General features: G+C 41.9%; 1 protein-coding gene across 1 annotated transcript; it reads left to right on the top strand.

The window, feature by feature from the left end:
* Nucleotides 1-1604: 1604 nt before the first annotated feature.
* On the top strand, nucleotides 1605-10562 carry proza (protein Z, vitamin K-dependent plasma glycoprotein a). Its single transcript, XM_069674337.1, has 9 exons — nucleotides 1605-1733; nucleotides 3918-4056; nucleotides 5198-5349; nucleotides 5492-5516; nucleotides 5605-5718; nucleotides 5823-5957; nucleotides 7319-7443; nucleotides 7550-7667; nucleotides 9596-10562. Exons 2-9 carry the CDS (start codon nucleotides 3978-3980, stop codon nucleotides 10129-10131), a joined length of 1284 nt encoding a protein of 427 aa, XP_069530438.1. The 5' UTR covers nucleotides 1605-1733; nucleotides 3918-3977; the 3' UTR covers nucleotides 10132-10562.
* The last annotated feature ends 12239 nt before the right edge of the window (nucleotides 10563-22801 follow it).

Here is a 22801-nt window from a genome sequence, read left to right as displayed (position 1 = left end):
ATGTACAAATACATGCTAAACTCTGGTATGTTGCAACCTAATACTGCACTCTTTACTGTCTGATTCCCCCATGGGATTATACCTTCATGGGCACATACAGTAAGTCATGACTATTTAAATCAAAGAGTGACTTTTCGTTCTCACGTTGTTTCATTAGAACGATTTTAGGGTGCTAAAGAGGTCTAACTATCCTTATTCCACACAAAAAGGCAATCACCTGTTGACTCCTCAGAATTATCTCGGTTCTGATATCCAGGTAAGTCAGTCATGTGCTTTCTCAAGTGGAAAATTAAAACGGACTTGAAATAACACTATGAATAAAAATACAGACATGGCTTAGTACCGTGTACCGTCTTTATTTCTACAGCAGACGATGGTGGAAAAAGTACTCAGGGCCTATCAAGCCTTGCTTAATGGTAAAGGGTACCTTTGAATTTTAAATAGAGTATTTGAGAAACTGAATATGTGAAAATTTGATCTGAAAAAAAGAGAGAACGAAAGCTGTAAAATAAATGCAGTGGAGTAAAAGTAGAATATTTCTCTCTTTGTAGCGGAGCAGAGGCATAAAGACGGACATAAATCTCAAGAACAAGTTAGAGTTTGTCACATGCTTCACAGCACAACAAGTGTCAAATACGACACAAATGATTCAATACATAGGCTAACCCAGCAAAGCTTATCTCTACTGGGTTAACATTAGCTAGCTTTACATGCTAACACTGGATAGCATGTGAGAGTTACTTACCAAGTTCTGTCTGTGGTAGATGGCTGTGCCTCTATATATACTGTACCATCTCATACTGCTAAATGTTGCTGATATTACCCTGTCACTTTATCCCATACCAGGTCACTTTAAATTGTTACTTAGGTCACTTTTGTATACCAATTGTATATACCTCTTATTTTATTTTATTATCTATTCCTATTTCTATTTATACTTGCCTTCTTGCTACTTGGTTCTTGCTCGTCTTTGTGCTGGTGCAACAACTGAATTTCCCCTCTGGGGATCAATAAAGTACTATCTTATTTCATCTTAATGAACATTCACTTCTAGGAAGTATGTTAATTGAGTTCATCATCACTTCACACTTCAGGTCACCATTACTTCCTTGACTTGTGTCGTCGCCCCCCCCCAAGTTAAGACATGTCGTAATTCTCATTTGTAAATGGTTGCATATCAATCATTGTATGAAGTCACTTTGAATTAAGATTCCTTAATTAATGATATATTAAGTGTAAATTAATCACAGTGACTGTATCATTTCTTAATGGTGAGCAACATGAGTCATGCATTACTTAAGTATATAAATTATAATACCCTTATTGTAAAGTAGCCTAGTATCTTTATGGAGGATATGATACAAGACGGGATTTTTTTTCTTTTTCCTTTTGATTTGTTTTGATACATTAAAGAGTAGTCTTATTTGTAGTCCAGTGAGAGGCAGTAATGCGACATTTTGGATGCTAACAGCCTCTAAAAACAAAAACCGAGGAACAAGAAGGTTTTGTTCTGGCTCTCCAGGACAACATGCTGTCAGCTTTGTCTACAGCGCCCTCTGGTGGCTCCTCTCTGTCGTTACAATCACGTACCCAGTACACATTTAACGGGTGTAGTGGGCAGGGTTGGATGTGGTCACCATCTGTTAGTTTGGTTTTATAGGCCCGATCCGTTCAGGAGGCAGAGGTGTGTTTAAGGACCAGGCCGGGCCGGTATCCTGATTCTATCCGGAGCGGTACGTACCGAGCACGATTCACGTTTTTGTTGTTGTTGTTGTTATTGTTTTGTCGGACCGTTACTGGGAGCCATGATGGTCAGTTGATGTGACCCACCCTGAACACAGTGACGAATTTGTGTTAATATAGCTGTAATTGGATGGTTAACTTTGCAGCAGCTTACAGAAACGCAGAATCCCAATAATTACTGCAAAACCTGCGTTACGGTTTATTCTGCCGCATGCTTTGCTTTGTTACATCACATGAGCTAATGCTAAAGGCTATTTAAAGCTACAGAAAGTGTAGGCTCTCTATCTATAAGAAACAGAATGTTCACTGTTGAGTCTGAAAAAATAGAAAGACATTTTTAATAGGTAAATGTTACAGGTAACTACGCAGTTCATCACCCTGATGCATGCAAACTGCACCATCAGCGATGATAAACACTATGACGTCATTTACTGGCCCTTTAAGAAACATGATGAAAATGATACAGGTGATTATTGTCTTATGGTGTTTCTCAGGTTAGAACCGACCGCAGAAAAACAAGAGAAATACGTTTTTCTTACTAGGTCAGGTCTTTATTAACAAAACGTTCAAAAATACGTGGTGAAACATTTTTTGTCATTATAATATTATATACAGTACTGTGCAAAAGTTTTAGGCAGGTTTGAAAAAATGCTGTAAAGTAAGAATATAAAATATATAAAAATATAAAATGTATTATCATAATTGTTTATTTTTTATCAATTTACAAAATGATAATTGAGCGAACAAAAGAAGAATTTTGTAAACTGATAAAAATAAATAATTATTATTTATATGTTTTTTTCAAACCTGCCTAAAACTTTTGCACAGTACTGTATATACTTGTATATAACACTATATATAATATAATAGTTTAATATGTTACTAAATTGCATAATCAAGTTAAATATAGTGCTGGGAAATACGGCTCTTTGAAGCGAACCGGATCCTATGGCTCCGTTCCTTTCCGTGAGCCGTTCAAAGGGACGGCTCATCGTTCGCAAACGTCACAACACTACGAGGCAGAGAGTGGTCAGACTCGTGAACGCGCCTGCACTATATTCTCCCGTGCCAACACACACGCATATTTAAAATTTAAAGGAAACAGCAGAATAATGAAGAAACAAGTAATCAACGTCATTGATTTGCCAACCATTTATGATACAGCTCTGTACTGACTACAGAGAACAAACTTAGCGGAGGGTTATCATGTTGCTCACCATCAGTACTATTTTATGGTGACATGATTCCGCTGCAGGTGACCGAGTATAGCTGCAGTTGCAGTTGAAAAAAGCTGCCTGTGGTAATTCAGCATAAAGGGGAGTGGATCTAGGGCGGGCAGTGAAATTTGGGCACAACTATAAAAAGAACGGCTCTCACCTACGAATCGGTTCCCGTCGTTCGCACCAAAGAGTCGTTCAAAAGTATCAGATGACAAAAGATGTTCTGTGTGGCGTTTAAGGATGTTTAGTGATATCTGAAATCTGGTTTAGGTCCTTTGATTTAACAGCCTCTCGAGTAGCAAAGTGATACTGATGGTCACCTTAAAAATTCTTAATTTGTGTACCAGGTTTGTATATTATATTTTAAATTATTACAGAACACTTTTCAAAATCATCATCATTTCAAACATCACATTTTTAAAGGGAAATTAAAACCAATACAGCGAGAAGGCAGAAAGGAATAATAATAAAGGAAATAAGATAAAAATAAGAAAGGGTTCTCAGATAAAAGTTTGTTTAAAGATGGATCTAAAAGGAGGTCACTGACAGTTTTTCAGCCGGGCCTCTGGAACAGATCAAAAAAATAGGTCCTCTGCCTGAGTACCTTCAAGGTACCAGTGTGTATCATGTAAAGAGGTCAGAGAGAAAGACCAGGAAGAGACTGGGAAGTTAGCAGTTGCTGTTAAAGTCTGTAACATACTGAGCACCAGTGTAAGGAAGCTAAAAAAGAAATAATGTGATTATGTTTCTTGGTTTGGTTAAGTTCTGGTCAGCCTTTAGCCGATCGTACATCTTTGATTCAGGAAGAGAAAAAGTCTGTTGTATTACTCCAGGCGTGATGAGATGACCTTTATAAAACATTGAACAGTATTGATTTTTCTCTCAGCCTCGTATCCGTCTACATCTCATTGTCTTCCTGTGCATCATGTCTGTAATCTGTTTGTCTCTTTGTAGGAGTTTAGGTTGAGCCCCTCCGCACTGACAGCCCGACTGACACCAGACTTCAGTGTCACCATGCGCTCCTCGTGCACATCTGCCGCCCTGCTGTGTCTGCTGGCGGGGGCCGTGGCAGCCATTCAGACCCCTCAGACAGGTGAGAGGAGGGCAGAGTGAGAGGAAAGAGAGGACTGAGTGAATGCTGTGTTTTTGAGACCTTCAGGGTGTTAGTTCTTCAGGTGCTGCATATTTAGTCTAGTTTAAGACTGATAATGGGTTGCAGTGTGGTTTATTTGTTCCCTATTTCAGGGCAGTTTCATAGAGCATTGTTATTATGTTATGGTAGGAAAGATAAGAATTAAATTTTTTAGCAATTTTGTGACTTTAACTTCATTGTTTATTAATTCAACAACCCATCTAGGACTGCAACTTACCATTATTTTCTAACCAATCAATCTGCAGTTTAATTTATTTTCTTTATTTTTATTTAAAGTAATAATCTAGAAGATTTTAATGTAAATAAATGTCTGGTAAGTCTCTATCCATCACCGAATGAGGTAACACAACGGTGATTGAGCCTATGGCACAAGCGGCGCCCAGTTAGTGACGCGTTTTCCATCAGTGGTTGGTCTGCCAGAGAGGGTAGGCGGAGCTAAGCGGCTGCTTTTCCGCTCTCTGCAAGTGTTGTGAGTAAACAGTAATCTACTATGGCTGAACAAACAAAGAAAAGATGGATGACTACAGATACAACTTCAACAATAAGTGAAAATCCAAAGAAAAACAAACAAACTCGACGCTCAGATGAAGCAAACAGTCTGAAAAGGAAAGCGACCGTCAGAAAATCAAGAGTTACAACCGTAACAAAGGGAGCCAACGTGGACGTCTGGTTTTCTGGGAAGTGTGCTCCCACTGTTTCCTTTTATCACCGTAAAGAGCTGCCAAAGCGAACAAAACTGAGATCTTTGAGATTATCACTTTATTTTACTAAGAATATGAAATCTCTTCTGCAAGGTAGTCTTAGCCAAAATAGCACAGAACGTTTCACACAAAAGAACAAACAACAGACTATAACAAACACAAATTGCATCAAAATGTGTTGATTAATTGTCTGTTTTATTACGTTTCCTGCAGCCCACAACCCAAAGATATTCACTTTCTTGTAAAAGAAAAGAAAAGCATCAAACATCTTCTGATCAGGAAAAATAGCAAGAAAGGTTAATCCATCAATTTAAGAATGTATTTTGGAAGCTCTCAAAAACTTTATTGGTCCAAACTTTAGTCTGTCACTGTCCTTGCAGTTTTCCTGGACAAGCAGGAGGCTAGCTCGCTGATCTCCCGTCAGAAGAGGAGTGCGGACCCTGCTCAGCCTGCGAGCCTGGAGCAGATCTGCATGGAGAGAGTGTGCACCTACGAGCAGGCCAGGAGCGTCTTCCAGGACTCGTACCGCACGGTGAGCGCCACAATTTCACCGTTAACCTTCTCAGCGAAATCTCATAAGATTCTTTTTCTGTTCAAGTCTGCGCCTATGTCATGCATTCACTCTGTATCTCAGTCGCATGCTGTGCACTCATCATGCACATTTTCTCTTGCAGGATATCTTTTGGTCTGTCTACATCGGTAAGTGCTGTGTTAAAATGATTTCCCATCACTGCACCGTCATTATTAGCACATTACCTCCTCTCATAGACCTGCTGTCTTTGTTTAGACGGAGACCAGTGTGCAGAGAAGCCCTGCAAGAACGGAGCCTTGTGTTCAGACAGCGTTGGAGGCTATGACTGTGTCTGCAAGTCGGGTTTCTCAGGGGTCCACTGTGAAACCGGTGAGGAGGAGATGGCAGCAAGTTGTGTGTGATGGTTATTGTTAATTCGCTTTTCATTTGCTGTGTGAGCGCTACAGTCCTGTCCTTGTGTTTCCACACTGCAGACCAGACTCTGTGCACCCTTCAGAAGGACGAGGGCTGCTCCCAGTTCTGTAAACCAGGCTACACGTCCTTTGAGTGCTCCTGTGCACGCGGGTGGAAGCTCAACCGCACAGACAAGAAAAAGTGTGAGCCTGCAGGTACGTCTGATATGTCTGTTTACGATGTTACTTTTTTGTTTTTGTTAAAGCATACATATCCACTCTATAAACAAAACGTGTTCTCTTTCTGGAAATAATCAGAGACCACAAAGGATATTTAAATACAGTTTTTTTGGTATCCTAGAATACTCTTAGGGGGGAATTGCGCCCGCTAAACCTGTGCAAATGACACAAAAAGACTCGCGGACGGTTAAATGCACCCAGAAGTGCGCTGCAGAGCAAACAGCGTCTCTGTGCTCCGGTGCTGTTTGGGCGTATTTAAATGAGTCATTTTGCAAACATTCGGGACAAATTCGGCCGCTTTCTTTGTAAATGAGCCTCGTGGCAAAAGCACCTAATTCACAAACGCTAGCACGAACAGCGGCACGCAGTTAGAAAGAGAATATTACCGTCTGCAGAGAGCTGGTGGGAACTATGGCGCTCTGAGTTTCCAGTGATCATGACGACAGTTCAACCTTTTGTGTGATCACAAAATGTATTTGTCTGTTAATTATATTTTGTCATTACTATTATAATCGGAAGATCAATCGGTCTGTGGCTGTGCGAGGCTCGACCCCGGCACAGTTTGTCCACATGTGTGGATGGTCTGGAGCCGTTACATATGACGGGGATTATTATGTGGACGAGCTGCTTTGTGAATCAGACCTTGAGACGGAGCAGATTGCAGGTGCAAATGATGCATAAATGATGATGAATTCCCCCCTTAGTCTCCATGTAGGTAGACGGAGACCTAATTTCAATAAAGCTAACTGAATCTTTGCATTAAGGCGGTCAGGCACGCACACACTCAGGGGAAGGCCATCGTTTGGCTGGATGATTGGAAGTAATGTTAGCATTTAGCAACTTCTTGACAATCCGGAAAATCTGGAGTATAGGTCGCACCGCAAAAAAAGACACAGAAAAGAAGAAGAAGAAAAACGCACACAAATTACAGCCTACCATCTGTTTTTGCCATGTTGAATTTGCAATCTTGCTACCTACCGGTGCAGAAGTTGAGCTCAGCCTACCGTAACTTTGATTGTTGTGAGCGTGGCGGCTGCACCGGCGACCATGACGGCGCATGTCCGTGATGAAGCTTTAGCTAGATTATAGCGGCATCGTCCGAAACACAATGAAATACCTCTGTTTGCATTTTGCAAAAAATGTGTTAAAAGTGTGTCTTATACACCAAATGTTACGGTAGTTAAATAGAAGCACATATCGACAGAGAAAATACACGTCTGTGATACGACACAAGACCTATTCTCCTTTTAAAAATAAAAACATTAAGGATTTAAAGAAACTAGTCGTTATTTATGAAAAAAAAAGGTAATAAAAACCATCTCACATTCTTCCCTCAGAGGCAAACCCGTGCGGTAAGTTGGACAGTGTAACCCTGTCCACAGGGACGAGTCTCAGACTGACCAACCTCTTTACAAACAACTTTGTGTCCGCCCCCTGTTCTTCTGGCGAGTGTCCTTGGCAGGTATGCAAACACACACTCGCACTGTGTCTCATCACAATAAAATATTCTTTATTGTAAGTCCATACAACTGTGATGCAGAGTTTAATTGCTGCACTTTTTCTTTCAGGCCCTCCTGAAGAGTTCAGAGTCTGCAGGTTTCTGTAGCGGAGTCATTCTGAAGGAGAACCTGGTTCTGACTACAGCTCAGTGTGCCAAGAAGTATGCGTCCTTCCAGGTGGCCGTCGGTGAGTTTACAAACCACAAAATCAGTCCTCTACAATTTAATATAGCAAAATTTAGACCTACAAAATGTCTGTGAAGCAGATATTCACATAATGTAAAAACAGGCTGTTTGTAGAGACAAAAACTAACTATACCGAACAGTAGGACATCACATGTAACGTTTTACAGCCTGCGCGTCACACTGCCTTTTTTGTAGAAGCCTACGGTTAAAAAAAAGAGCAGCTGCGCCTTTTTTTTCTGCTGTTGTTAAGGCAACCACCGAAACATAGCTGTCATTAACATAACCGTTATGTTGTCTACTGACAGAAGGCCCGCCTCTCCTTTCATCTGATTGGACAATGAGAAAAAACACCCACGACGTCGGGTGCTTTTCTGCTTTGAGTTGCAGTTTTTCCAACTCGAGGCGCTCAGAGCGTTTCCTCAAAAACGCGAGGCGCACAGAGCGGAAAAATGCGAGGCGCTCTGCAACGCAAAAGCAGCGCCGTAAAGCGTCGCTCTCACTGAAAACAATGACAGAAAAGCCAGACAGCTGCTAAAACGTGTTCTGTCTAATCGGGCCCTAAGAAAACCCATTTCCATGTTTGCATTTGTCAGAGGGAGAGAACCATTAAAGATGGGACAAAATAATTTTTATTGTTTTTATATTAATTATTTTTTATAGTGTTCTCCATTAACAGTAGGAATCGATATTCATTGCATTTATTCAAAATGTTTCACAGTAGAGATACTGGAGCCGAGTGCACCAGCTGGGTGTAAAAACATAGGTCTTATCTCTTACGTCCGATTTCGCTACGACCGACTTCTTGATTGAAATTTACACCGAGTGCACCAAGCCGAACTGACACCGGTCGTAGCTGCACCTGGTCTTATGATGCGTGTCCACGTGAACACTCGAAAAGCTGTGACTGTTACCAAGCAACACACGGCTCTATGTCTAACTTCTCTCATCAAATGATCGACAGGAGATATGGATAACAAAACAAAACTAAAGAAAAGTAAAGAAAGTGAAATGAGGAAACATAAATAAGCAAGCATGCCGTTGTCCGATGTACATTTATCATGTCTCCCTCTGTGTTTTGAAAAGCTGTACTGGCACAAAATCGGAGCTCAATCAGCACCTGCAGGGCGGGGACAGCGCCGTGTTTCTGCCCCACACAGGCTGCAGCTGAGGGGAGAGCGCTTCATTTAATTTACACAGGAACAAAAACCTGTCAATCAACTTACCGTCCGATCGCGGATGATTCTTTCTCGTTTTAAAGCCCTTTTATTTATCCTGTAAAACAACAAGACATGCCGCCACTGTGTTTCCTTTTAAGGTTTTGTGACTGTTACTTTGACCATTTGTTTTACCGCAGATTTAAGTCTGACTTATGCCTGCTCCATCCTAGGTGTAAAAGATACGCCCGGGTGCAACACAAACAGGGTTTAAGTCATGCTGGTGCACCGGGCGTAATTTAAAGTCCGTCGTAACTTTCAGCTCTAAGTCGGACATAACGTAACGGCCAGACGTACGCCCAGCTTGTGCACTCGGCTCCGGAGCTGTCCATTTTTGTTGACATGTTGAAAAACATATCCAGTCTTTAAAGTGGCAGAAAGCAGAGCAGAAATATAGATACTGTGGCTGCACTAGATAACACACAGATTACGTCAACAAACAAATGTATTTTTTTCTCCTATCAAAGGTTGAATGTCAAAGATGTTACATTTCCTACCACATAAATCACCTTTAAGCTTTACATTTTTACTCGAGAAGCTGCAACTAGGAAACATTTTTGCTTAAAACTTTACTAAAATGATGATGCAGCTTTCGCATAGTTTTCAGTATTTCAACTAACCTATTGATTGACTAATCATTTGATCTTTACATGTCAGTATGTGTGCATGATCTTGAGAAACTCCTGATCGTCTGATCTTACCTGCACCTCCTCAGGCAAGCTCACCACCGACAATGAAGCTGAGGGGCAGACGCTGTACGTTGACTTTGTTGTCTCTCACCCGCGCTACGATCAGGGTCGCCCTGAAAACGACCTGGCTGTGATCAAGCTCCGCGACCGCATCAAGTATAAGAAAGAAGTGGTGGCAGTATGTCTGCCCGAGAAAGACTTTGCAGACAGCATCCTGATGGCGGGAGGATACTCGGCCACGGTCACCGGCTGGAAAGAACCGCAGGAGGGGCCCGCTTTCCAGGGTCCGCTCCTCATTAACCATCTTGAATACAAGCCCCTCCCTCAATGTTTGGAGACTCACCCCAACCTGTTGACCAATAAAATGGGCTGCACCGCTCCCCGCACCAATGCCGACTGCACCATGGGCTCCGGCAGCCCCCTGCTCACCCTGTACAGGGACGTGTACTTCCTCACTGGGGTGGTCAGCCAGCCGACGGGGGCCGACTGCAGCAGCGGCTACATCTTCCAGAAAGTGTCGCGTCATCTCAGCTGGCTGCAGCGTCGCATGAAGGAACTTTAGACAGATATGACGTTACAGGTTATAGAAATGTCAGGATACAGCAGGTGAGTCAACACTCAAAACAGAGAGTAAGATAAGAACGTTTTTGTTGTGCACTTCTATTTCAACCTTTTCATATCTCTTAATAATATCCATCTACTAATGAAAAACTATCCATATAATCTCTGTCTGTGGATTTCCTCATTTTTCCACAAGGTGGCGCTCAGTTAACATAAACAGGGACGCTCCTCCTGTATACCAACCACAGAGTAACACTTAGTAAGAGATGCACTGAATTATTCAGCATGTGTTTTGTGACTTGGACCTGCCTTTTAATATAGTTTATGTGATGCTACTTTAAGTGACTACTGTACTGCTTGACACGTACCTTGTAACCCTCCAGATAATCACTGTTCCGTAATGTAATGTATGTAATAAACCCTAATACCTTACCTGATGTTGGTGCTGTCATTTTTTCAGGATGCAGTTCACAGTAGTATCGTGGAAGGTGCTTTGGAAAATACATTAGATATTATCAAGTATATGTCACAGGGCTCATAAGAGATATTTGATTAAGAAAAATAACATTAAAAGGGTCGGATCACTGACACAAAAACATGGAGATCATCAGCCAAATAACATAATAAACATTAAGCAGACAATCTAAATCACCATAAATAATACTATGCTACACACACTATCACTATCAAAGGTTTTTTTTGCAGATAAGATGAGAGGAAAAACTGGCAAAGCAAGTAAAAAAAGACTATAAAAAGATGGACGACATGACAGCTCCCTAAAAGTGAAGCCAAAACATCCTGATGCTTTCAAAAGGATGATTGACAGCTCTGTTGACAAATCCGGCTCCTGCGGCCGATCTGTTCTGATTAGCAGAGTGGCGGAGTAACTAAAACAATCACTATAGTCATTTCAAGTTTCCATATCTGTGAACGTCTGCTTCAGACCAACAAAAGAAGCTGTTCTGCTGATAAACACGCCGATAAGCAGGATCCTTGCTGTTTTATTGATGAGTTAAATGTGTGTTTTGGTTATCGGGGCGGGACATCGTTACCCCGGCTCCACCTGCTGATCTCTACTGCGCAGACTTTAAATTCAATAACCTGCCTCGGTTTTGGCTTCAAATCAGTACAATGAGAGGTGATGGAGACGCGTCGTCCATCTTTTTATGCAGTCAGTGGTGTAGCTTGCACCTCACACTGAAAGAATGAAAGGTTATGATGTCACAACGCCCTGAGCACTACAGTCAACACAAAGAAGCTGTTCTGCTGTTAAACACGCCGACGTGCGGGATCACTGCTGTTTTTTCTGGAATTTAAATGTGTGTTTTGGTGAGCGGAAGTGGCTACAGCAGCTCCACCTGCCGATCTGTACTGCGCAACTCTGGCTCCAAATGACGTCACCATCGCAAGATGGCAGCGCCTATCACGGGGGCTATTTTGGCATCAATTCCGTACAGTGGGAGCAGATGGAGATGCGTTGTCCATCTATGTACAGTCATTGACCATTAAGAAACAATTTTTATTATGTTCCTATCTCAGGTTGGGACATAACGTTTCTGCTTTTTAGCATGTTTTTGAAGCGTATTGAGGCTAAAAACAAAGACGAGTCTAATGGTGAGGTTAGAGGTCATTACTTGGATGATAATGATGAAAAGCCAAGGGAATTTTTAAAGGTAATTAAGATTCATACTAAGATGGACTTAAATGTCTCTACAAAATTGACATTATAATTCATCTAATTGTTCGGTTTTTGAGTCATTTCGTTAGAAAACATCACTTTCAACCTCATGGATGCACAACAGAAAGAGCCAAGGGATTAGCACAGAGTGTGTAAACTTCATCCTCTGGGGAAACATGAATGTCTGTGCATATTTAAATGTAAATTCATCCAATAGTAGAGGAGATATTTCAGTGTGGAAGTAGTGAAGCTTGTGAGACTGACAGACCTGTCGACTGATCTCAGTTTTATGGGTGCGCACACACAAGGACATACCTTGAAATGCAAAAGAAAATGTAGCCCTTAAAGCTCAAAGAGACAAGTATGAAATCTGTTAACCCTTGAGTTTAATCTAACCATAGTATCAAGTCAGACAAGTGTAGCTCTGACAGTCAGGTTGTCCCAGACTAAATTAGCTTGCCCTCCCTGTCACATACCCCTGTGTCGTCTGGCAACATTTTCCCACAGACACTTGCCCTCTGCAGTCTTCTCACAGCCTCCCCTGTGAACAACGCCAGCACCATGTCATGCACGGAGAGAAAAGAAGAGGCCGAACGAGAAGAGACGCCACAAAACAAAAAACCTGGCCTGCCACTTTTGATCGGGCGCTTGAAAAGGACAGCTCTGAAGGCTGGGGCCCACGTTGGCTGTTTCCATGGCGCTCACCTAGGAGATGGCTCCTTGCTCCCAAAAATGGCTCTGCTCCTTTACTGGGCCGTCCAGTGGAGATTAATTTGAGTGGAGCTCCTTCCTTCCTGGGTCTGGCTCTGCTCTCTGGTGCTGCCAGCTCCATTTATATGCTCAGGCTTACATAAACACAGAGATGCATAAAAACACACTGAGCCAGGTTGCGTCTAAACTTCCTCTGCGCTGAGCTGCTAAATTCAGTTTTGTTCAAAGAAGCACTTAATATATCAAATAGCTACTGCATCTGTGTGATTTTATTCCCTTAAATCGGAGCAAATGGGGAGGCGAGGACGTGATGTGAATGGCGAGAGGGGCAAAAGGGCTGAGTGAGAGATGCTTGACAGGCTGCGAGAGCAAAGAGCTGAGATGAAGAGGTGGAAAATTGCTTATAGATGAAGAGCAGCGACGGACCAAGAGAGCTGGGATTTAAGATGTTGACACAGAGAGGACATCAGTCATTGTGTGGACGGATTGATGGACCTTTAGTGTATTAGACGTGAATGAAAAGGCCACGGAGAGAAGCATTAGCAAGGCCGTTTCTGATGGAGGGAAGTGAAAGCGCTCAAGCCAAAGGTTTCCACTGAAATGAAATATCGCTGGATAAGATCGCTGCAAAGTGTTGATATGATTGGATTTTAGCACAAAGTGTCAGGCTTCTACATTTGGACAGTGTCCTACTAAATCAATAATCCTTTACTCTCCCCAAACCCTAAAAAATAGTTGCATGCTGTGATGCAAATCCTCCCTGCCCGGTGTGTGTGTGTGTGTATGTTTGTACGTATGCATAACACATACACGCTTACTTGTGTCATGTAATTTGGGGGGTGTAGACATCAAATGACACTAGGAGGGATTATCTGTCTGTGTGGTGTCTGATTCCACGCAGGGGGTGAGCAGTGTGTCTGAGTTAAAGTCTTGTGCTGTGTGTGAAATGGGTGCTCTGCTTTCTGTGAAGGCATGATCGTCCAATAATCCCCCTCGTCAAAAATCCACGTCCCCAATTTTGCCTCCACAGACACAGAAAGGAGGGGTCGGCCTACAGTCAGATTGGGTGGCAAAGCTTCTCCCTTCTACCCCACACTACCTCAGCCCGCATCAAACTCACGCCAGACAGAGGAGCTTCCACTCGGTTTGGTAATTGTGCAGGAGGGTGGAGGTAACACAGGCCCTGGAGAGGTTTGGGCCTGGACTGCGATGAAGTGGCTGAAAGAGAAAGAGAAAAAAAAGGCTGTGGATTTTTATATAATCAGCTATAGTCTCATTTCCTCCTGATAAGTTGTATAACTAAAGGTTGTGTCTGAAATCATTAGCTCACAAAGTACAGCCTGCTCACTATAAAGGGGTTCTACATGGCAAAATGAAGAAGCACGCTCCTACAAACAATCCAAGAAGCTACTGTATTGTGTGTGTTTTGTTTGGTATTACTAATACTTGTTTTTATTTTTAATATTACTTTAGGGTGCTGTCTGGTAGCTCGTGGCAGACTGTAGTCACTGTGTCCCAATCCTGCAGCCTTTGAAGGAGGCGGTGCACGGAGGACGCTCCAATCACAGCCTGCGTAGACCGTTAAAGCTGAACTGAAATGAGATGGTCTGGTCTACCCTTGCGTCACCAAACGCCGCTCCTGTCGCCTAGCAACAGGCAACTAGCGGGCTAACTAGCTAGCATAATTAATGTCACATAAGTTAACCAATTATTTCAAAGATTATTTCCTTTTCTTAAATATGTGTAACACTAGCTATTCGATTGAGTTAAAACACAAAACTTTTAAAGTGTATTCCTTGAAATGTCTGCCATTTCGTTTGAATTGCAGCTGCAGCTGTTTGGCCGCGAAGGATGCACCCGATGGATCCTTCGCCGCCCAGGAAACAGAGGACGCATTTGTCGGCCGCATCTGAAGGAGCCTTCGAAATGGGACAGCCTATGACGCGCTTCTGTGACGCAATCAGCCTTCAAATACGGGCTTTGAAGGCTGCAGCCCCTGGATCGGGACGCAGCTACAGCCTGTACCCAGCTAGCAGGGAACGTTCCCATAACATTAGCTAACATTACCTACAATTACGTTTGAAAGAAAACATTTTAATCTAATATTCAAAGAACGTTTTAAAGATGTTTATCATTTCAAATAAAGTTCTCGTAAAGTTAAAACTTAAACTACGACAAAACGTTTAGGATGTTGCAGATGATTGATTGAGGCCTGGGATGTCAGAACGCCTTTTATAAAACGTTTGCTCAGTGTTACATAAAAACAAAGGTAGAACATGCTCACTGCAACATCCTGAGGATCTTTTCAGGATGTTAGTACGGCCTGAACTACCAGAACGTGATTTATAAAACGTTCTCACTGCAACGTTCTCCTACTATTAAAAGGAACATTCTGGGAACCAAATAAAAACTTCCCAATCAAAACATTACCAGAACATGTAACACTCTCAGAACGCTGGGTAGTCATCAGCCTGGGGAGAGGTGGGGGAGACCGGAGTACTGGAGAAACTGCTCACTGTTATGCACAATGACTCCCACCCTCTCTTTAACATGCTGGATTATCTGAGGAACATCTGGCCATGCTAAACCAACAACCACTAATGCCTTTTTGTACGTCTGAACTTGAATGTGTCTATATATATTTACTGTTATCTGTCAGGCTATTTTATGTTTATTTTATATTATAATATATCCCATTCTACTGTATTATATCTTGTTTATCATATTATAACTATACATATACATTTTATTATTACTTAATATTTACTTAACAGTCTTGTTATTTATGTGTGTATTCATTTTCAGTATGTTTTACTTCTATTGTAATGTTGAATGTTAAAGCTGCTTGTACAATCTTATTGACCCTTGGGGATAAATAATTATGTATGGTTCTATATTACTGTTGTCATTTGTTTTAAACTATTTGTCTGTTATTTGTCTTTTTCTGTCAGGAGGTTGATTTTTTATTTTTATATTTTGCACCATTTTATTCTGTCTCATCCTTCTCTTATCGTCCCATAATGTCTCCACCTCTGCTCTGTGTTCACTCAGAAATAAAAGGTAAAGAAAAATGTGACAAAACACCACTGGACTCGGTCGCCCCCTGCTGGCCATTAGTAAGAATAAAGGTTTGAAGCATTTTGAAGTTAGCTTCACTTTTGAGAACTGCAGGCTTCATCCACATTTGTTTTACAATCAAGGTTAAAGCTGGATCCTAGACTTCCCACAATGCAACTTGACATAATCTTGAAGATTCTCATTTAAATAAATGTCTGTTAAGTCTCTATCTATCGCTGAATGAGGTAACACAATGGTGACGGAGCCTATGGCCCACTGCTGAAAGCAGTATTACAGACTGGGTGTCTGTGGCGACGCCCAGTTAGTGACGCGTTTTCCATCAGCCAGCAGTGGTTGGTCTGCCGGAGAGGGTAGGCGGAGCTAAGTGGCTGCTTTTCCGGTCTCTGCAAGTGTTGCGAGTAAACAGTAATCTACTATGGCTGAACAAACAAAGAAAAGATGGATGACTACAGATACAACTTCAACAAGAAGTGAAAATCCAAAGAAAAAGAAACAAACTCGACGCTCAGATGAAGGCAAACAGTCTGAAAAGTACCGGAGCCAACCGTGGATGTCACAAGTACAGATACTCCTGGTAAAATATTACTCCAATTCAAGTGAAAGTTGCTCAGTCAAATTATTACTTTACTGGAGTTTTGCTTTTAAAAATACTTAAATATTCAAACTACTTAAAGAAATCTCAAAACGTATTTTAACAATACATGAGTGCAGTCAAGATGCACATATTAAAGATGTCCTTTTATCTGATTTCCAGTTACTTCCTATTGTCCCTCCACGGTTTCTGTACCAGGTGACATTTCTCCTCAGCCTCAGTCCTTGAGACTGGCTCTAAAAACAATGTGTCACTCTCAGCATGCGGACACGGTGAGCCGATGAAAGAGGAGGAAGGTAAATCCTGGAGCTGCCTTTATTCCACTGACCTCACCCTGACCTTGCAGGGGTTAAATCCTGTTTAGAGCCATTGAGAAACCTGAGGAGCTGACAGAAAGGTCTCCGAGGCTCACTGAAGGAAAACAAGCGCGTTACGGTCCATGTGCTGCTCTTTAAAGTGCTTGGATAAGACTTTGTGCAAGAAATATATGTGCGCATGCTTCCGTGCATGTGACCTATCGTCCAGATACAGAAAGAATCATCCACATATAGGTAGTTTTAACTTTTATATCTAAACTCCATCTATACAACTTTGTAAGGTCATGACCTCTGAAGGTTTCCAGTATTCTGAACCCTCCTGTGACAGCCGGAGGGTTTAAGTCACCGAGCTGAACAGATGAGGTCAGGATTATCTAAACATATCACCCTCTTTCCATGAGTGACCGAGTCAGTGTGTTTCACTGCACAGCAAACAAAAATGAGTAACAGACTAATGAAGGAGACCGGAGACATTAAGTGTTTATCAACTCCCTTGTATTTTGGCAACAGGTCGTAAAAGGAGTGGTGGTTGCTACAATGATGTCACCCACAGGTTTGTAGAGTGAAAGAGAAAAGTGACCGTTATCTGGACGAGATGTTGCCCAAACTGAGTAACAGCTCGCCGTAGTAGCAACTTGTCAATCACAAGATAGCCAAGCTTAGATCGTACCCTGCTTTATCGTCTATTTTACACTAAATGGGACCATTATTTTGATTCATTAACATCATGCTGTAATAATGAAGATTTAAAACTAGCAATTTAGACATTAACTCATGATGAAAATGTTTATAAACCAAGTGAGATGTAGATTTGTTCTCTCTTTGACTTACGCACCATCACTCTTTCGCAACTAGAGGAGTCGCCCCCTGCTGGCCATTAGTAAGAATAAATGTTTGAAGCATTTTGAAGTTAGCTTCACTTTTCAGACCTGCAGGCTTCGTCCACATTTGTTTTACAATCAAGGTTAAAGCTGGATCCTACACTTCCCACAATGCAACTTGACATAATCTCGAAGATTGTCATTAAAATAAATGACACAATGGTGATTGAGCCTTCGGCCCACTGATGAAAGCCTTTGTATTTGCAGTATTACAAACTGGGTGTCTGTGGCGACGCCCAGTTAGTGACGCGTTTTCCATCAGCCAGCAGTGGTTGGTCTGCCAGAGAGGGTATGCGGAGCTAAGCGGCTGCTTTTCCGGTCTCTGCACGTGTTACGAGTAAACAGTAATCTACTATGGCTGAACAAACAAAGAAAAGATGGATGACTACAGATACAACTTCAAAAATGAGAGAAAATCCAAAGAAAAAGAAACAAACTCGACGCTCAGATGAAGCAAACAGTCTGAAAAGGAAAGCGAGCGTCAGCCAGGAAAATCAAGAGTTACAACCGGAGCCAACCGTGGACGTCACACATGCAGCACTGTCTGGATATCTGGGAAGTGTGCTCCCGCAGTTACCGTTCATCACCATAGGGGCCGCCAAAGAGAACGAAACTGAGATGTTCAAGATTACCACTCCATGTTCCTGTAACAATCTGTCTATTAAACATTTGTTGTCTCCAAGCAGAGTGATGATGGTGATGGAGTTTTCCCACAAAGGAAAGATACCCTCACTGCTACAAGTATAAGGTGGAACCACATCCACATGAAATAATAAATAAGTAGACACACCATGAACCTTTTAAGTACAGGAACCTCTGATATTATGTTGATGTTTAAAATTGGTGCAATTCCCCTTTAAGTGTGTATTTGTGACTACAGCCAAAACAAGATCTGCAGGTAAACTTAGCATAAAGCTGTAAAACTGGGCTTTAAGATTCTTATATGTTCTTTGGTGTCTGCTTTCAGGTATTATGGAATAAATATTTAAGTCAGTCTTGATAAATGTCAGAATAAACAACATTTTCACACAAAGAATTTTTCACATGATTGTTTCTCTTTACCAAAACAGCTCCACTATCCCACATTACATCCTCTACGTCTGTAAAATGGGCTCTTTGTCTGAAAACAAAGTGCCCTTTAAAATTAGTCTCTCTTCCTGCTAATTTTGGACACCTGCATCCTGTCATAGTGAATACATCCTGTGAGGTCATGGGCTCTCATCCTGATGCTTGTCTCTGGAAACAGATGCAGCGTGCGCTCTGCGTGTCGGCCACCCTGCTGTCACTTCTGAGGTTCATTGTGTGGAGCCAGGCAGGGTCTCAATGAGGTGAGGCAACCTCAGGGCAGCAAGGGGGCGTGTAATGAGGGGAAGGATGAGAGAGAGAGGAAGAAAGGACATGAAACAGGGAGACAGGACGATGTTGGGGTCGCAAAATATGGAGAGAAATTGAGATTATCGCAGAAAGAATTACAGCCAAGTGGTTGTATGTCTCGCTCTTTTTGACACAGAAATAAATACATAAAAAAACCAAGATATAATAAAATTCCTTTCAGGAGTTGCTGAAATATCCATCACAACAATGTGACACATATGATGTACCTTGACCTTTGACCTCCCAAATCAAATGAGGGCTGCTTCTCATGTCTCTTATTAGATATTTCCTAGATCCTCGCTCGAAGCGGAAGTAGTTCCAGACCGGGCATATTAAGGACCGTCTCTTATCACTGCGAGGAGGAGTGAGGAGTGAGGAGCGAGAAGGGAATTCAGAGGAGCGATAAGCAAGGACACACAAGAGCTGCCTTGACGGAAGTCTTTTATTGGCCGACATGCGCCCTTTTAAGATATCAGTTACTGACTGGAGGCTGCAGCTGATCGGACTGATGTGAAACTTCACAACATCACCGGAGTTTCATCGGTATAAAGAGTCGATATTTGACTACCTGTCATTTAGAACAAAATATTTTTTTTCATTTGCCTATTTGATCCGTTTTTTTGAGTCAATATCTAACTAAAAATCTGTTAATTGCTGGTCTGAACATCAAAGAAGCAAAAATAAATTCATTTCTATTAAATTTCATTAAAAAAAAAATCCAGTTATTTACCTGTTAACTTTATTATGAATGAATTAAAGCGCAGGAGAGTCTCTCTGTCAGCAGGCAACACTTTCTATCCTTTCAGTCACATGTGAGGCTGATGATAAACAAGCGTCGGGTTTGAGCAGCGTGACGTGATTACACCTGAGAGATTTAGACTGATACATAACTTCCATAGTTTATATGACTCCATGAAAGTATTAATGCTTACAAAGTAATGATTTTCCAATCAGATTATCAGTATTCAAATACTGAATAGCCTAAACAAAATCCTCAGCAGCGCAGGTGTTTGTTAAACATGTAACAGGATACAGAGAGAAAAACACTGTTACTGTGTGTTTCATTAGAATGAATACAGATCACATGTCAGGAGACGTGCTCTGATCCGGCGGTGATCAGCACGCCGTCATCACAAACAGACGTCTCATGTCTCTTAAATCATATTACCTCGTTTCGTCTCTCCTCGCCTGGTTTGCATCTCTGGTGGGAGGGACTAAGATGCGAGTGACACATGCATGGATGCAATTTAAGAGACTTGAGAAGCAGCACAGGTCATCTTTGGCTGCGAATTTCAAGATGTTCCTTTCAGGCGTTCCTAAAACATCCTGGGCAAAGGACATTAAGATGTACAGTGAAGTTGACCTTTGACCTTTGGGATATACTTTTTTCCATTATATTTTATCGTATGCTAGTAGACATTTGTGTGAAATTGTGCAATGTTTGAATTCTTGAATCAGGGCCAAAAATATTTATTTTAAAAGACTCTTTAACTTTGACCTTAAACCACAAAAATCGAGTGAGTTTATTCTTAACTCCAGGTGATTGTTTGTGCCAAATTTGATGTCATTCTCTCGAAGACTTCCTTAGATATGGCATTCACAAGATAAGACGGACAGACTGATTGTTTACAAAGACTAAAACGTGTTGGAACCAAAAGGAAACACGACAAAAGAAGCCGGTGACGCCGTTGTTCCTGTAGACACATGACACCGAGAGAGCATGTGCTCTTCTCATTTAAGGACAATAACTCAGCAGGCAGAGCCAAAGTTAGTCTACTGCCTGTCTGCAGAGCTATATTAGTCTGTGGCTCAGCTTCACACATGATCGTACGGATACAGAGTTACCTTCTCACCATCTAATAATAAGCAGGAGTCTTCCACTCATGGCACCACAGCTATAAATGCTAACATGCTCATGTGCAGTGAAAACACATCGCTGCTCCGCCACAGAGCTCGATCAATGTGCAGAATATTTACAAAGAACATGAGTCAGCTGGCAGGCTTTGCCATGGAAGTTAGATAAGATTGCTAATTTTCAAGAAGTCTCATTAAGATTAAGCTAGAGAGAGACCAAATTACAACATCACATCAAATGAATTCACACAAAACAATCACAGATTCATCAGTGCTTATTTACTGCAGGTCTTGGGTTAAGTCTATAATTAGACAGCGTACCATATGCTACAGCGTTACATCGTACATCTGAGAGTTAATACAACAAAAGCAAGGATCAAGACAGGAGGGAACAAAGTCAGTAAACAACAAGTGTGATCGGACATACGTGCTGAAAGGCAGTGCACAGAGGCAATGCACAGGGTGTATGATGTTCTCTTCTGCGGCACCTATGGCGATATCCAGACAGTGTTGTATGTATGACGTTCACGGTTGGCTCCGGTTGTTATACTGCAGTCCAGATAACTCTGAAGTCAAGTTTTTCGGATAGATAGCTCTGGAACGCAAATTCAACGTCGAAGTTCCTACTTGTGAACTCAGAGCAGATTCATCTACCCCGACTTCACGAGAATCAGATGTCTGACATCACACAAAAAACATGCTAATTGTTTAGCATCATTAATGCTAAACAATCAAATGAAAAGCAACGTAATATATATTTGGCTGCATTTAATTGACATAACTACTACTATCATATAGTAACACATGGTCTGCATGAAAATGTTTAGAAGACATGTTGCTAATGTGACAAGGGAGCTGGTTACTATACATAATCTCTGGAAGAAAGAAACATCAGTTTGTCACAGTCGGCCATGTTTTTTATTCACGTTTGGCGTCGTGCACCAGGAACGCTCTGAGTTCTCGAGTTCCCAGTTGTCTGGAACGCAGTGTAACTCGCTGACGGTCGCTTTCCTTTTTAGACCGTCTTCAGAGCGTCGAATTTGTTCCTTTTTCTTTGGATTTTCACTTATTGTTGAAGTTGTATCTGTAGTCATCCATCTTTTCTTTGTTTGTTCGGCCATAGTAGCCGCTTAGCTCCGCCTACCCTCTCTGGCAGACCAACCACTGCTGGGTGATGAAAAATGTGTCACTAACTGGGCGCGCACCAGGCATCCAGTCTATAATACTGCAAATGCAAAGGCTTTCATCAGTGGGCCATAGGCTCAATCACCATTGTGTTACCTCACTCGGCGATAGATAGAGACTTTACAGACATTTAATTGAATGGAAATCTTCAAGATTATCACTTTAAATCTATAACATAGAATTATGCGACTGTTGTCTTACACAAACCAAAACACACAAACAAAAGTGTCTTATTTATCTCATCCACGCCTCTTCAATAATCTACTGATCTCCACCTGTGAGGTGTTTAAAGTAGGATCTTCCAAATCCACTTATTGTGATTAGTTACATGTTGAAGTGTAACAACTGCCTTTTTAGGACACCATCTCTCACTGCTGACAACAAAGATGACCACACTAAGGCTGGTATCGATGATGTACTGCCTGAGCCTGTCGTCTGATGAAGTTAGGGAACCATTAATCTCCTCAATCATCCTGTTACGAGCAGTGACCCCTCCTACTCTCGCTCTGCCTCCTCCCCCTCTTCCCATGCTGTCACTCTCCCCGGCTGCACCTGTCAGATTAGTCTCACATCCTCAGCTGCCACTCCGTATGATACGCCTCTTTACTGCCCAGAGCCCGCATGTCAGCTCACTTTGCATGTATTTATGCGTTTAAGTGTGTGAAAGGGAACGTTAGGGGGGGGGGGCAATCCCATGCAGAATGTTTGTGTGTGTATGTATGTGTAAAATGTGAGTGTGACTGGCTGTTGGTTTCCACTGTCTCCCCCAAGCAGCAGCAGGATTTTGCTTATTGTTACCATTAACATGCAGAAGATAAAGTGCGGCCCTTAATTACTGGATTATATGCAATCACATGAATTGAGCTGTATCTCTGCTAGTGGAAGAAAAAGGTCCCATCATGCAGCAGGATAAAAGCAGGATGGATGCATGTCCGGTTGGGGGTGGAGGTTGTGGGGGTTGTGGGGGCTCCACCATTGGAAGCCTCCCCTGGTAGATGGAC

This window comes from Semicossyphus pulcher, unplaced genomic scaffold, assembly GCF_022749685.1.
Source record: "Semicossyphus pulcher isolate SPU_LCO1_2020_fin unplaced genomic scaffold, fSemPul1.0.p SCAF_23, whole genome shotgun sequence".
NCBI classification, from domain to species: domain Eukaryota; kingdom Metazoa; phylum Chordata; class Actinopteri; order Labriformes; family Labridae; genus Semicossyphus; species Semicossyphus pulcher.
The sequence above is the reverse complement of the archived record's forward strand: the minus strand, read 5'-3'. Positions and strand labels throughout refer to the sequence as shown.